Source organism: Rhincodon typus, chromosome 30 (genome assembly GCF_021869965.1).
Source record: "Rhincodon typus isolate 14 chromosome 30, sRhiTyp1.1, whole genome shotgun sequence".
NCBI lineage: Eukaryota > Metazoa > Chordata > Chondrichthyes > Orectolobiformes > Rhincodontidae > Rhincodon > Rhincodon typus.
In genome coordinates this window covers 35,883,074-35,900,608 of record NC_063361.1, presented here as the reverse complement: position 1 = coordinate 35,900,608, position 17,535 = coordinate 35,883,074, and the positions used below count along the sequence as shown (strand labels likewise).

Genomic DNA, 17,535 nt, shown 5'->3' with positions numbered 1-17,535 from the left:
ACACTTTTATGAACGACACGCAATATTTAAAGTAGAAAACACTTCACTTTTTAAATTTGATTTTTCAAACCAACTTCTCAGAGTTGTTATCACACACCCCTGGAGCAGGTGGGACTCGAACCCAGGTCTCCTAGCTCAGCAATAGGGACATTACCACTGTACCACAAGAGCCTTCCATAGAAAACACCTTGCACACAATAAATTTGAGGCTGGGTCACTAAGTATATTCAAGGCTGGGACAGACTTTTAAACAGTAAACAAAAAATAGTTCCAGGAAAAGGGCAGGAAAGCGGAGGTGAGGATTATCAAACCAGCCATGATCTCATTGAATGGAGGAGTGGACTCAAAGGGCTGAAAGGCTCCAGCTTACGGATATTGACTTAACCAGACTCAGAAGGTTGTGGATCAACGTTTTGCTCCAGATACTTAAACACATTCAGTAGGTTGATATTTCATTGCAGAATTGAGTTCTGCCCTTCTCAAGAGGAACTGGAAGATAGTGATGTAGTGGCATTGTCACTGGACTAGCATGAAGGAAGAGGACCTGGCTAATGCTTTGGGAACATAGGTTCAAAGACCACCACAGCAACTGGTGGAATTTAAATCCAATTAATAAATCTCAAATTGAAATCTAGTCTCAAAATGGTGATCCAGAAACTATCATTGCTTACTGTCAAAACCCATCTGGCTCACTAATATCCTTCAGGGAAGGAAATCTGCCATCCTCACCTGGTCTGGCCTACATGTAACTCCAGACCCACAGCAATGTGGTTGACTCTCAATTGCCCTCTTCAGAGTTTGGGAAGTCACACAATTGAAGGACAATTAGGGACAGTCAACAAATGCCAGCTTCGCCAGCAATACCCACACCCACCAAATAATGCTTAAAAAGTACTGCTGGTTATTTTGGATGGTATGTTAAACTAAAATGCCATCTGCCCTTTCAAGTGGATGGGAAAAGAATGCATGGCACTACTTCAGAGAGAGACAGACCAGGAGTTCTACTTGGCATCCTGGGCCAATATTTAACCTTCAGTCAGCATCATTGAAACGGATTATCCAGTAACTTGTGCTTCTGTTTGCGGAAGCTTGCTGTGAACACATTGCTACAATGTACAAAATCCATAACCAGTGACAATACTAAATGAAATATATAAAAAGGTGTTAAAAACATTAAAAGATTTTAAATAAATGCACATCTTTGATAGAAAGATCTGCCCCCTTCAGTTACCAAAATGAATACATTGCACAAACTCTGATGTTTTGTAAAATGAAAAAAACAAGAGACCCAGTATGGTTCACCAACATACCATGGTTGTAAATAATATTGAGATCACATGGCTGGTGATGTATATTATTCATTTTTCAAACAGAAGTACAACAACCCACATCTGGAATCTCAATGGGTTCAAATCCCACCATGGCACCTACTGGAATTCAAATTCAATTAAGAAAATCTCCAATTTTTTGAAAAAAGCTAGTCTCTGAGGGTGACCATTAAACCATCATCACTTTAATAATCCATTCAAAATATAAATAAATGAAGAGGAACCTCAAAACGTTTTTAACATTTTTGCCTAGAAAACATTTCGGTCCCACAGTCATGAAAGGTGCTATACAGATACAAGTTTATCCTATTATCATTGCACACAAATTACAGGACTGTCTATTGCCCTTGGCTGACCTTTGCTCCCAAATAGCAGGAGAGAAAGATCAACTCTGTGAAAGGCAGTGATGCCATTTGACTTACTGTAGGATTCCAATATTGAGCCTCTATTTAAGGCTAGATATTGGCCTCAGTCACAAACTGACACATACATCTCGGTCGAGGCCCGAAACGTCAGCCTTCCTGCCCCTGTGATGCTGCTTGGCCTGCTGTGTTCATCCAGCTCTACACCTTGTTATCTCATACATCGAGGAATCTTCATTTTAATTTACAAAGTGAATGTCCTTCCTCTCAATTTTGCACATAGGTTGGATGTCAGTTTTTACAAAGTTATGGGACATGTGTCTCTCAGAGACCACACAGGCAAAAATGTTAATGCTCATGGGGGGTGATACCTTGACTAAGTTGCTGGGTTTTGTGCTGATCTGCTAACCCAGTGTTGCCGAACAGAACTCACTGACTAGACACAGGTGTGGCTATCGTGACACCTTATGAACAACACAATATTTATGGTAGAAAACACCTTCCACGCAATAGAGATGAATGTGGATATTTACTTAACCATCTGAGTCTGAAGACTCTGATCTGAAGTCCTGCTCCAGTTTTGTTACTGAATGTCTAAACTGGGTCAGGTTTCCTGCGGCATTTTATCCTGATGACCTGTCCAATCCAGACATCATTCAGTGCTCAGAGCCAGGAAGGACTTTTTTGATAAAACTTTCTAGGTCTCAATAAAAGTGGAGAAACTCTGCTGGTCTGTGGAGGAAGAAACAGAGTTAATGCTGAGTCCAGTGATGATTCTTCTGAGCTGTTTCAAAATCTGTTCTAAGAAGAATGGTACCAAACTCAAAACGTTAGCGATTTTCCCTCTCTCCACAGAATCTACCAGAGCTGCTGGGTTTCTCCAGCACTTTGTTTTTTTATTACAGATTTCTAGCACCTTAAGTATTTTGTTGTTTTTATTTAGCAGATTTTTGTTTCTAACCCATTTGAAACTTCTTAGAAGGCATGGTTTCATGGAGCAGGGCGGGGGGGGGGGTTGGAGGCAGTAGGCCATTTGGCTCATACAGCCTACTTCACCACTCACCTCAATTCATTCTCTCTCACCTGTATACACACAAATCTATGAATTTCGATTAGATCTCTACCCTCGAAGCCTATGACTGAATATAACTTGCATTTATATGGCACATGCCTCAAGGCATTTCACACAAATAGAAGTGTTAAAAGCTGACAGAGTCATAGTCGATTCAGGTCATTTAATTAAAAATCACTTTAAAAACGGGGCTTCTGAACCTCGCCCCAGTCCCCGTTCACAATCTGCCACTCAGCATTCCCCCCGAAATCCTCTGATTACACTGTACACTCAGTGGCTCCCACACAAAAGCTGGCTCCCAGTTTCTCTAACATTCACTGTGGACCAAATGCAAATTCTCCAGCATCGGCAGTTCCTACTATCTCTGTAACAATTACAATCCAATGTGTTATTTTTGCACATGTAAGTCTTCCCCTAGTTCCTTTTCATAGAGAGTCACTCCTTGTGCGGCCCCACCCCATCGCCTCAAATCCTCCTTTATTATTGTCCCAAAAAAAGGAAACGGTGAAATCTTCTTATGCACACACAATGTAGTAAAATGTCAGATTGAAATATTCAGTTGAAATACTCCGCACCCCAGTGGGATGGAGTGTCCCTCCTGTACTCGAGCTCCAGCAACCCTCAGCCACTTCCTCTCAAGGCTTTCCATACTCCAACTTTCCGGGAACCTCGCGTGGAATATTCATCTCACGACGAGCGGAGCCCCACATCCAGTCTTTGTTCCAAAATTCAAACCGAGAACCCACAATCTCCCCTCTTTCAGATAAACTGTTCAGAGTTTTAAAAAAAAAAATGATGCTTTTGAAATTGGGGAGGATTCCAAGTCGGTTCATCTTTAAATTGGGTGGGGGTGGTGGGAGTGGGGGAGAGAAACAGTGAGCCCTGGAAGTAGATTGCAGGTATTAACCCTTTAAACGGGTCGCAGGTATTAACCCTTTAAATCAGAAGGCACGGCTTGACCTGGCCACAGTTACTGATGGACGAATTTCTTTCATTTAGTGCAGGAGAAGCCTCTCGTTTCTGGACGGTCCCAAGGGCTGTAGCCCTCCCGGGAAAGGGTGGGGACGGGGGTGGGGGGGGAGGTGGTTGGGGTATCGAGCCCGGCGGGAGGTTCAGGACTGCGCTCCCCCGCTGTTGCCTGAATCGTTGTAGAAGCCGGGGCTCTCTGATAGACTGGTCCGGACTTTCTTCTTCTCTTTGAACCTGCCCGAGTTGGACACCCTCACATGCCTGCCTTTGGTGTTTTTGTCCACGATTTTCTCCAGGCGGGCTTCCAGCTCCGAGTCGGCCCGGCTCTCGGTCCCACCGTCACCCTCCTTACTGTCGGGACAGCTCCGCTCCCCCGGAATCTCGTACAGCACCTTCCCGCTGTTCTTCTTCTTGCGCAGGAAAGTGAGTTTCCACCAGCTGGGGGAAGCAGGTTCCCCCATCTCTCTCTGCATCTTCCCGTCCGCGTTCACCCTCTCTCTCTCACACACACACACACACACACACAGCTGTTACCGAAGGCTCCGGGCTCCCAGCTCCGGGACGGTCATGGCCTTTTCTCCCCCCTGTGTGGGAGAAACTCCAGTCTCAGGGAGTCTCCCAGTGCCCACGTCCCCACGGGGCAGCCTCTCGGTACCTATGACTGTGCCTCTCTCGCTCAGGCTGTGTGAGTATCTGTATACCTCCAACAGGTGGAAACGATCACACCTGCCCAGGTATAAATCCACCCAAACTCAACCCCACCCCCTCTTCTCTGTCACGTGCCCGAAATAGCGGTGGCTCATTGGCCAATGGGGAGTATTTTACATATTTGGGAGGGCGAGACTCTGAGTTACCAAAACTCTTTTCTTGCCACAGACCCTGACAGGGAGGGAATGTGGACCAGAGGGGGTCTGGGGGTCTGGGGGTTGTATGGGTTGTGTGGGTTTGGAGAGGGAGAGGGAGAGGGAGAGGGGGGTTGGGGAAGATTTGGGAAGGTGGTGTGGGATGTGGGTAGAAAGCGTGTATGGGGGGGGTTGTGGGGTGCAGTGTGTGTGGTTATCAGTTGAGATGCAGTTTGATGTGGGTTTGGAGAGGGTGTGAGGGGTTTGTGTTGGATGTGGATGGGGGGGTGCCTTTTGAATGGAAGGGGAGGGTGGAGGGTGAAGTTAGTGCCAGGTTTTCTGGGGCCAAGGAACCCTTCCTGCTGCTGTCTCCCAATGAGCTGTGGTGAACTAAGCGCCAGACAGGAAGCTGTTTTAAACAGCCATCCACGGGCATGATGGGCCAAAAGGCCTCCCTTTCTCTCGACATGTCCTGCATCCACAGAGGTGTTTCTCAAAATGCACTCATTGTCACTTCAGACAAATGCAGCAGCAGGTTTGTACACAGAAAGATCCCACAAACCACAAGGTAACTGTGGCATCTGACCTGCTTTTATGGTTCCTAAGGGGAATGCTCTGAAATTACTCATAGGATCATAGAGTAGACCCTTTGGCCCATCAAGTCTGTACCATCAAAACTACACTAAATCTATGTTAGTCCCATGTATCTCCACTAGGCCTATAGTTTTGAATGCTCATTTAAGTACTTTTCAAAAGGTTTCCCACCTGAACTACTCTCCCAGGCAGTGTATTCCAGACCCCTACCGCTGTCTGGTTGAAAAGATTTTTCCTCAAATCCACTCTAAACCTTTTGCCTTTCACCTTAAACTTCAGCCTCCTTAATATTGATTAAAAACTCCAAGATCCCTCTGAGTTTCCTAGTCTCCAGCCATTAATGGAGTATTCCCTTCTTCCTAAAATCTTCTTTCTCAATCTTTGTGTCACCTGCAAACTTACTGATCACCCCCTACATTCTCATTTATATTGTTTAGATATATCATAAATCCAGCACTGATCCCTGTAGTATGGCAGCAAACACTGAACCCTGTACAGCCACTGGTATCATGAAGAGTACAGACACTGAGCACAGAAGTTGTCAATTTAAATTTTCTTCATTGATCTGTGGTGTTCCTACATTGTGTTCCGTATCTTGTTCAGTCTAATGAGATCAGTCTGAGTCATGAACAAAAAGAAAAGGCTTCCTGCTGAGACGCTTGGGAAAGCCACTTGATTACATTGCTTCTCGAGTGTCTGTGGGTTTCAAATTGCCTCACGATGAGGGAATAACGTGGATTTTAAAGTGACGTCCAGAAGAAGCGAGGGTGATGCAAGAAAAGAACTTTTTCACCCAGCAAGTGGTTAGAGTATGGAATGCAATTCCTGGAAATGTAGTGGAGGCAGGCTCAAATGAAGCATTCAAGAGGGCGTTGGGTGGTTATTTAGAGAGAAATGGTGTGCAAGGGTATTGGGGGAAATCAGAAGTTTGGTGATGATCCTCATTTGAAGAGCAGTACAGGCATGATGGACTAAATGGCCTCCTTCTATGTCATTATAATTTTGTGATGTGGCTCTGAAAATGAGTGCATGTACATTTTTGACTGCTGTTTGAGCTCACTAAGTTACAAGGACTGAGATGATCCAATGGTGCTGTGGTTCAATCCCAGGCAATGAAGGTCGAGTTCAAGTCCCATCTCAGGATGTGATGGCCACGGGAATTTATCGTAATCCAATCAAACAGGTTGATCAAACAAAAATCTGAGGCCAGTCCTGAACCATCGTCACTTTCAGTGGCAGCCTCCATCACATCAGGGACTGTGATTGTTCACTTAAATACTCAGCAAAATTTTCAGCGGGTAGTACACTCACCTCTCAGTTGGAAGCTTGTGTGTTTACGTTTCCACTTGAGAGATTTGAACCCGTTTTCCTGGCTGACACTCCCTGAACAGTTAATGAGTGAGTGCTGCACAATTCCACTTTGCTTTAATTCATTCATGGGATGTGGGTGTCACTGGCTTAGCGAGATACCAGCCTAAAGGTGCTAGCTTGATTGACCAAGGTCCCATTTAGCCTCAAAAAAAGTCCCATTTTGAGTAAGAGAAGGGTGTTCTCCTCAGTACCTTGGCTAGCATTTATCCCTCAGCGGACATCACCAATTATCTGGTCATCATCAGTGTTTTTGGGATCTTGCTGTGCAGTGAATGTTTGCTTCATGACCAAACCCCAAAAGTACAACAATAGTTGTAAAGTGGTTTAGAACATATTGAGACTGTAAAGGGAACTATATAAATGCAATCAGAGATAGTAGGAACTGCAGATGCTGGAGAATCCGAGATAACAAGGTGCAGAGCTGGATGAACACAGCAGGCCAAGCAGCATCATAGGAGCAGAAAGGCTGACGTTTCGGGCCTAGACCCTTCATCAGAAATGGGGGAGGGGAAGGGGGTTCTGAAATAAATAGGAAGAGAGGGGGAGGCGGATAGAAGATGGATAGAGGAGAGGATAGGTGGAGAGGAAACAGACAGGTCGAAGAGGCGGGGATGGAGCCATTAAGGTGAGTGTAGGTGGGGAGTTGGGGAGGGGATAGGTCAGTCCAGGGAGGACGGACAGGTCAAGGGGGCGGGATGAGGTTAGTAGGTAGGAGATGGGGGTGCAGCTTGAGGTGGGAGGAGGGGATAGGTGGGAGGAAGAACAGGTTAGGGAGCCAGGGACGAGCTGGGCTGGTTTTGGGATGCGATAGGGGGAAGGAGAGATTTTGAAGCTTGTGAAATCCACATTGATACCATTGGGCTGCAGGGTTCCCAAGCGGAATATGAGTTGCTGTTCCTGCAACCTTCGGGTGGCATCGTTGTGGCACTGCAGGAGGCCCAGGTTGGACATGTCATCTGAGGAATGGGAGGGGGAGTTGAAATGGTATTTCATGAGCTTCAAAATCTCCCCTCCCCCTATCGCATCCCAAAACCAGTCCAGCTCGTCCCCGGCTCCCTAACCTGTCCTTCCTCCCACCTATCCCCTCCTCCCATCTCAAGCCGCACCCCCATCTCCTACCTACTAACCTCATCCCACCCCCTTGACCTGTCCGTCCTCCCTGGATTGACCTATCCCCTCCCCAACTCCCCACTTACACTCACCTTTACTGGCTCCATCCCCGCCTCTTCGACCTGTCTGTTTCCTCTCCACCTATCCTCTCCTCTATCCATCTTCTATCCGCCTCCCCCTCTCTTCCTATTTATTTCAGAACCCCCTTCCCCTCCCCCATTTCTGATGAAGGGTCTAGGCCCGAAACGTCAGCCTTTCTGCTCCTATGATGCTGCTTGGCCTGCTATGTTCATCCAGCTCTGCACCTTGTTATCTCTATATAAATGCAAAATCTTTCTTCAGCCATGTCACAGGTGGCAGACAGGTAAACAATGACAAAAAGGAGAGTTTTCCTTTGTCACAGTCATGGAGGAAGTGATTTGTGACTTTGGTAAGGGCTATTTCAATGCAGTGGCAGGTGTGGAAACCAGTTTGGAGACATTCAAAATGGAGTTGCAGAAAAGCTGGGAGTCAACAACATATTCAAAATCTCTGAAGAGGGAAGAAATTGGAGATAGGAAGGTAGATTGATACCTTAATGCTATTCTTCAATTACTCAGAATCCAACCAACCCAATCAGGTAGATTTTGTAAACAGTTTGAATTACTTTGTATCACTTTATTATGAGTGAGTGTTATAGCTCTGACACCTGAATTGAGCTGGACACCACCCAGATCAGTGTGGCTATGTACCGGCCAACCTTCACAACAAGGCAACATTTCACCAGGTGACTCAGCAAGGTGTTTTGCTCAACAAGTCCCCTGAGGCCAATTAAACTAATATTGCCAGGGTTAGTCATGTTAATAAAAGCTCCATTCTCCACTGACATTTGTTGATTGTTGCACCTGGGAACTTGCTGCCTGAGAAATAAGACAGGAGATAAAACAAGCCATGGGTGCACCGAGAACAATCTTTCCATTCACTAAATAAAAACTGAAAGAACTGCAGGAACAAATACAGAAGTTGCTGGAAAAGCTCAGCAGGTCTGGCAGCATCGGTGAAGGAAAACTCAGAGTTAATCAGAACTGAGGAAGGGTCACCGGACCTGAAATGTTAACTCTGATTTATTCTTCACCAATGCTGCCAGACCTACTGAGCTTTTCCAGCAACTTCTGTATTTGTTCCTGCTTTACATCACTATCTTGACATCCTGTATGACCCATGTTTGCACTTGGAGTGTTTGATGGGGACAGCGTAGACAGGGCTTTATTCTGTATCTGACCCCGTGCTGTCCCTGTCCTGGACTGTTTCATCATGAAATGGAAAGTCTGCATTACTCCAGCAACTATTCCTGATTTAAAGGTAAAGTCGCTATAGTCTTACCAGATCATAGGATTGCTCTCAGAGAGAGAGAGAGAGACACACACAACTGGAGACTGTGTTTTACTTTCAGTTAAAAGAGTAGAGGAGGCTTTACTCTGTATCTAAACTACAAGACAGTTGACCCTTAACTGTACTGACTACAATAACAGTTAGGGATGGACAACAAATGCAGTAGCACCCTTGTCCCATGAAAATATATTTAAAAAGAAATTGCAGTACTTGTGGGAATGAAAGAAATAAAGAAGCAAAAGAATTATCCTATTTCCAAAATATTTATATCACTGACCTTGAAATAAACATGTCTGTAAATTAACTCACACTAGAAATAATGAGCAGCAGATCTCATTATTTAAGATTAATCTTAATTACATTATTCATTACATGACCATTACATTTTTCATTCGTAATAAAAATTCTGATTCTCATGTTGCTGGGGTGATACTTGTATCTTCTGTCTCTGCTGTGTTTGTTTGTGTCAGTCGCCTGGTTACCTGGTTTTGTCACCCAGTGATCATCACTAGCACAGCATCTGATACCCAGTGTAACCTGATACTGTGCACTGAGCCCTCTACTGGTCCCACCCCGAAACCAAACCAACTCTCTGCTCACACCGTATGTCTGTGGGAACTCCCCCATCCCATCTCCCGGACTGTCTTCAGTTGTGCTGGGCTAGGATGCTCCCAAGCATTCCGGCCTCCATTGACATTTTGATGTTGTTACCCTGTGTGGCCCCAGATAGAGTCTCAGAAGTTAACGCAATGTTTGTATTTTGTTCCCCTGCATTTATGCCTATCACTGACTGTGAGGGACTGTGCAAAACCAGTTTCACGCCTAGTATCAGTCTCAGGCCTCTTTTATTCCAGCCTTCTGCTGACAAAGACAGAAAATTAAAATATAACAGAAGACACCGACAGCGGATGATAGGTTGAGATTTCCATTTTCATCTGCTTTGTTCGCCTTCAGCTACTTAAGACCAGTGAAACTCCAAAGGTGCAAGGAAGAATTGATGACTTCAAAGATTTAGGACCTGATGGTGCTCAACACATAACATCGCCCCTTGCTGATTTTGAGCCCTCCTAACACCCTAGACTCGGACCTTTGGTTGATTGTGCCTCGAGCACAGTACCTCCTCAATAATTGGATGTGTTTATTTTTGCCCTGGACTGACTCCAGCAGTTATACATGAAATATTGCTAATGGGACAGGTTAGACTACTCTTAATGCACAGTGCCAAAAGAAACTGACAAATAACAAGTTCCATGAAGTGAAACCCTGCCCTCAACTAGACACTAGCTGCCTGCTTCCTCTCCATTGGTTGGCTTCAGCAGAGCAACCATTGAAACCAAGAGATTTTATATACAACAACTGTCAGCTTAAAACAGGACGGAACTGTAACACACAGTATGTTTCATACCTCCCTGGGATGGTTGTTATTTTGAAGGCTGCTTATTATTCTTGTTTGAATTATCTTTTTGAAGTTTGTTTTTTCTAATTAAAGAATGTAAGACAACATCTTTACACATGCTTCTGGCACTGGTAACAAAGATTTGTATTTATATAGCACCATTCAAAAACTTCAGCCCATTACAGCCCTTTAAGTGCTTTATTTGAAATGTAGTCACTGTTGTAATGTAGGCAATCTGGCAACAAATTTATGCATAGCAAGATCCCACAGACAGCAATGTGATAATGTCCAGAAAATCATTTTTTAGATGTGTTAACTAAGGGATAAATATTCGACAAGACAATGGAAGGAGCTCACCTGCTCTTCTTCAGTATAGTGCTGTGAGATTTTATATGTTACCCTGAGAGGGCATATATTATCCTGGTTTCAAATATAATGCTCATACTGAGTTTTGGATTCACAATCAATGCAGCTTCTTCTTGGTGGGACTTTGATTGCAGTAAGAGTCCAGTTAGTCTGTGGGAAAAGCAAACAGCAGGACACGGGGCTTCTCTAAAAGCAAGGTCCATCTGTATCAGATGTTCAGGTGTCTGGACTGGGTATGTGCGATATCAGGTTTAAACATAGAGTCAGAGTTTCAATTGGCAGTGATTCACTTTCAGTACACAGGGAATCTGATAAGTTTGGCTTTGCCTCGCCAAATGACCTCAAAGACAGGCAAGCCCCGGTTGGAGATTAATCAGCTCTCCAAATAATTTAAAACTATTTGTTTTTCAAGTTATCAAAATTATAAATTTGACGTTATCAGCCTCAATCCTCAGTGAAGTGAGTAAACGGTGATCGATTAAAAGCAAATAACTGAGGCAGCTGGAAATTTGATATAAAAACAGAAACCGTAACTCCGCTTCTCTCTTCACAGATGCTGCCAGAAGTTTCTCCCCCAGTTTTTGTTTCCATTTGAGTGAATGACACCTCAGTTACACAGCTAACACTGTACTGTTCCTCAGTCCCCTTACCCAACAAAGATCTCAGTGATGCAGATTTCATTAATTTCTTCAGCATCCACGTCCCTCATGGGATGGGAGTTCCCAATCTGTACATCCTTCATATGGAAACACTGTAATCTCTTTATGATTTCAATTAAAATGGTTACATTATACAAAATGTAATAAATGGAACTATAGATATATTTGTGCCCCTGTGGTTCTGAACTCAGCCTTCAGAGAATTTGACTCTGCCCACACTCTCCCCTCCAACAGACTTTTCAAACTCAAGCTTTATATCATTCCAGCTTTTGATTTATCTTATCTCTGCTCCCACTGGGTGTGGTGCGCTGTCAACATGTGACCACTGTAGAGTTGCTAAGTCTCTGTGATTGCCATCAATCTCCAGAAATAGGGGATTGATCTTTACGATACCACTATATGCAAATCCCAGGTGTAAACAAACGGAGACATTAAGTTCTCAGTAAAGAACTGACCTTCATTCCCCTCTGACCACACATCAATGAATTCCATTCACACATGGACCTTGAACAGTTTTTCCACCACCTCTGCCTCCGTGCCTATTTCTTTAACCGCGAGTCTAACCCACCCTCCACAGACCCCTTCTCCCACCTCCAACACACCCCATCCTCCTGGACACCACCCAAAGGCCTCCTATCCTCCCTTGACCTCTTCATTTCCAACTGCCATCGCGACATTGATCGCCTCAACCTCTCCACCCCTCTCACTCACTCCAACCTCTCTCCCACGAACATGCAGCCCTCTGCACCCTCCGCTCCAACCCTAACCTCACTACCAAACCTGCAGACAAGGGTGGCGCAGTTGTGGTATGGCACAGTGACCTTTACATCGCCGAGGCCAGGCGCCAACTCTCTGACACCTCCTCCTACCGCCCCCTCGATCATGACCCCACCCCTGACCACCAAACCATCATCTCCGAGACCATCCATAACCTCATTTCCTCAGGTGACCTCCCACCCACAGCCTCCAACCTCATCGTTCCCCAACCCCACACCGCCCGTTTCTATCTCCTTGCCAAAATCCACAAACCTGACTGTCCCGGCCGACCCATTGTCTCCGCCTGCTCCTGCCCCACTGAATTTTTCTCTGCTTACCCTGACTCTATTTTCTCCCCCCTGGTCCAGGAACTCCCCACCTACGTCTGGGACACCACCACGTCCTCCACCTCCTCCAAGACATCCAATTCCCTGGTCCCCAACACCTCATCTTCACTATGGACATCCAATCCCTGTACACTCGTATCCCCCACGCAGATGGCCTAAAAGCCCTCCGCTTCTTCCTCTTCTACAGGCTCAACCAGCCTCCCTCTACTGACACCCTCATCCACTTAACAGAACTCGTCCTTACCCTTAACAACTTCTCCTTCAACTTCTCCCACTTCCTACAGATGAAAGGGGTGGCCATGGGAACCCACATGGGCCCAAGCTATGCCTGCCTCTTCGTAGGATATGAGGACCAGTCCCTTTTTTGCTGTTACACTGGCCCCATCCCCCACCTCTTCCTCCGCTACATCGATGACTATATCGGCGCTGCCTTGTGCTCCCACGAGGAGCTCGAACAGTTCATCAACTTTACTAACACCTTTCACCCCAATCTCAAGTTCACCTGGATCATCTCTGATACTTCTCTCTCCTTCCTGGAACTCTCTGTCTCCATCTCCGGTGACCGCCTCGAAACCAACATCTATTTCAAGCCCACCGACTCCCACAGCTACCTAGACGACACCTCCTCTCACCCACCCTCCTGCAAGAATGTGATCCCTTACTCCCAATCCCTCCACCTCCGTTGCATCTGCTCCCAAGATGAGGCGTTCCACTCCCACACATCCCAGACGTCCTCTTATTTCAAGGGCCGTAACTACCCTCTTTGGTGGCCGAAAATGCTCTTGACCGCATCTCTTGCGTTTCCCGCACCACTGGCCTCACATCGCCTCCCCCCAACAAAAACAAAGACAGAATCCCCCTTGTCCTCATGTATCAACTCACCAATCTCTGGATTCAACGCGTCATTTTCCGCCACTTCCACAACGTACAATCTGACCCCACAACCAAAGATATATTTCCATCCCCATCCCCATCTGCCTTCCGTAGGGACCAGTCTCTCCGCGACTCCCTCGTCCGCTCCACACTCCCCGCTAACCCCACCACCCCCGGCACCTTTCCCTGCAACTGCAGGGAGTGCTACCCCTGTCCCTACACCTCCCCCCTCACCTCCATCCAAGGAACCAAAAAAAATCTTTCACATCAGACAGAGGTTCACCTGCACATCTGCCAATGTGGTCTATTGCATCTGCTGCTCCTGATGTGGCCTCCTCTACATTGGTGAGATCAAGCGCAGGCTCGGAGACTGCTTTGTAGAGCACCTGTGCTCTGTTAGCGACAAACAACAACACCTTCCAGTCACGAACCATTTCAACTCCTCCTCCCACTCCCTGGGTGACATGTCCATCCTGGGCCTCCTCCAGTGTCACAATGACACCACTCGCAAACTGGAGGAGCAGCACCTCATATTCCACCTTGGGAGCCTGCAACCCAATGGTCTCAATGTGGATTTTACCAGTTTCAAAATCTCCCCACCCCCGGCTTCATCCCATGACCAACCCCACCTATCATCCCCGCCTCCTTGACCTGACACAACCTGACCATCTTCCTCCCACCTATCCGCTCCTCCCACCTCACTGACCAATCCCCACCTGCAGTCACCTATCACCATCCCACCTACCTTCCCCAGCCCCACCCCTCCTCTCTCTATTTATTTCAGAGCTCCCTTCACCCTCCCCCATTTCTGAAGAATGGTCCCGACCTGAAACTTCACCTTTCCTGCTCCTCTGATGCTGCCTGGCCTGCTGTGTTCCTCCAGCTCCACACTGTGTTATCTCTGACTGCAGCATCGGCAGTTCTTACTATCTCTGAGACATTAAGAATACCCAGTCTGCCCATTTTTAAATATGTTGATTCATTAGTTATAAAAACATTGGTGATGAGGTGGAAACACTGTTGGGGAAGACCCAAAGGCTATATAATAGTGCAAAGAAAATGATGTTCTGTTTTCTGATTAGGATGTCTCGCCAATAAACAAGCTGTGGGACAAATGGAAGGAGGCTTGAGTGTAAGACGGATGGTCCTGAAAGGTCATGCAACAATATCTCCAGGAGCATGTTCTGCTCTAGATCAGAGTTACAGGTGTAGGGGAGAATGAGAAAGACTGTGCAAACAAAGGCCTGAGGGGAAAGATTTAAAAGGGATCTAAGGGGTAACTTTTCCATGCAGAGGGTGGTGTTTGTATGGAATGAGCTGCCAGAGGAAATGGTGGAGGCTGGTACAATTACAGCATTTAAAAGGCATCTGGATGGGTACATGATTAGGAAGGGTTTGGAGGGACATGGGCTAAATGCTGGCAAATGAGACCAGATTAATTTTGAATATCTGGTTAGCATGGATGAATTGGATAGAAGGGTCCATTTCTGAATTGTACAAGTCTATGACTCTATCCACTCCCTCCACCACCAATGCTCAGTAGCAGCAGTGTGTACCATCTACAAGATACACTGCAGGAACTCACCAAGACCCCCTTGACAGCATCTTCCAAATCCACGACCACTACCACTGAATCCACTAGAAGGTCAAGGGCAGTATATATGGAGAAGTTCCCCTCCATAGAACATAGAACATAGATCAGTACAGCACAGTACAGGCCCTTGCGCCCACGATGTTGTGCCGAACTTTTACCCTAAACCTAATGTCTATCTAACCTTCACCCCTACCTTATACTATCATCCATATGCCTATCTAATAGCCGCTTAAATGCCCCTAATGAGGCCGACTCCACTACCCTCTCCGGCAATGCATTCCACGCCCCTACCACTCTCTGAGTAAAGAACCTACCTCTGACATCTCCCCTACATCTACCTCCACTCACTTTAAAACTATGCCCCCTCGTAATAGCTACCTCCACCCTAGGAAAAAGTCTCTGGCTGTCCACTCTATCTATACCTCTGATCATTTTGTACACCTGAATCAAGTCACCTCTCATCCTTCGTCGTTCGAAAGAGAAAAGCCCTAGCTCTCTCAACCTTTTCTCGTAAGACCTTCCCTCCATTCCAGGCAACATCCTGGTAAATCTCCTCTGCACGTTTTACAATGCTTCCACATCTTTCCTGTAATGAGGCGACCAGGACTGGACACAATACTCCAGATGTGGCCAAACCAGGCTTTTGTATAGCTAGAGCATAACTTCACGGCTGTTGAACTCAATCCCTCTATTAATGAAAGCTAACACACCACACACCTTCTTAACAACTCTATCCACCTGGGTGGCAGCTTTCAGGGAACTGTGGACATGAACCCCAAGATCCCTCTGCTCCTCCACACTGCCAAGAATCTTTCCGTTAACCCTGTATTCTGCTTTCAAATTTGTCCTTCCAAAATGAATCACGTCACACTTCTAAGCATTAAACTCCATCTGCCACTTCTCAGCCCAGCTCTGCATCCTATCAATGTCCCTTTGTAACTTAGAACAGCCCTCCGCACTATCCACAACTCGACCCACCTTCATATCGTCCGCGAACTTACTAATCTACCCTTCCACTCCTTCATCCAAATCATTTACAAAAATCACAAATAGAAGAGGACCCGGAACAGATCCTTGTGGTACACCACTCATAACTGAGCACCATGTTGAATATTTTCTGTCCACTACCACCCTTTGTCTTCTAAGGGTCAGCCAATTCTGAATCCAATCTGCCACATTTCCCCCTATCCCATGCCTCCCTATTTTCTGTATGAGCCTACCACGGGGAACCTTATCAAACGCCTTACTTAAATCAATGTACACCACATCCACTGCTCTACCTTCATCCACATGTTTGGTCACCTCTTCAAAGAATTCAATAAGGTTTGTGAGGCATGATCTACCCCTCACAAATCTATGCTGACTATCACGAATCAAACTGTGCCTATCCAAGTGATCATAAATCCTTTCTCTCAGAGCCCTTTCTAATAATTTGCCTGCCACTGAAGAAAGACTAACTGGCCTATAATTTCCAAGGTTATCCCTATTCCTTTTTTTGAACAAGGGAATGACGTTTACCACTCTCCAACCTTCCGACACTATACCCGTGGGCAGTGAGGACGAAAAGGTCATTGCCAACGGCCCTGCGATCTCTTCCCTCGCTTCCCATAGCCACTTACTACCTTGACTTAGAAAGTTATTGCCATTCATACACTATTGCTCAGTCAAAATCAAGGAACTCACTTCCTAATAGCGCAGTGAGTGTACTTGCGCCACAAGGACTGCAGTGGTTTAAAAATATGGATCACCACTCCCTTCTGAAAGGCAATTAAAAGACAAGTAATAAACACTGGTCTTGTTAATAATGCTCACATCCCACAAACCAATTAAAAATGTGTAGAAACAAAGACAGAACTTATTGGAAAAGCTCAGCAGGTCTGGCAGCATCTGTGAATAGAAATCAAAATTAACGTTTCGGGTCCGGTGTACTGAGGAAGGGACACTGGACCCGAAACATTAACTTTGATTTCTATTCACAGATGCTGCCAGGCCTGCTGAGCTTTGCCAGCAACTTCTTTTTTTATTCCTGATTTACAGCATCCGCAGTTCTATTGGTTTTTATAAACGTGTTGCCCTGCCTCTGTATGTTGGCATTTATTGCATTGAACATTGTAATAGATGAAAATGTTCCTGTTGCTAACACCAACATCCCATCAACACAAAATTCACAAAACAAGAGGCCAGGGGATTCGATGTTCTCAGTTGAAAGATATTCTGGGGAGTGGGGGTAGGGAGTGGTGTGTGCAAAGTCTGAAGGTCAAATACCATCTAGGGTACAGGGAACTAAGGATTTTCTGGCCATTTTCACAATGTTTAACAAACAGGAGCTCAATCATTAACTACACTGACGGTGGGTGCACTTTCAATTTCAGCTATCCTGTGATGTGGAAAAACTTTACACAACAATTGATTCCACTTTAGTTATAAACTTCTATGCAAAGCTGTCCACAAGATCACTGTGACAGTAAAAGACATTTGCCAAATCAGATAGAAAGAAGTTTTAAAGCAGGTATAATTTCAATGAG

At 45.7% G+C, this 17,535-nt stretch overlaps 1 protein-coding gene across 1 annotated transcript; it reads right to left on the bottom strand.

Moving 5' to 3' along the window:
- Positions 1-1,491: 1,491 nt before the first annotated feature.
- LOC109920711 (proline-rich protein 15-like protein) lies at positions 1,492-4,469 on the bottom strand. Its single transcript, XM_048614568.1, has one exon. It carries the CDS (start codon positions 4,202-4,204, stop codon positions 3,875-3,877), a length of 330 nt encoding a protein of 109 aa, XP_048470525.1. The 5' UTR covers positions 4,205-4,469; the 3' UTR covers positions 1,492-3,874.
- Between the last annotated feature and the right edge of the window lie 13,066 nt (positions 4,470-17,535).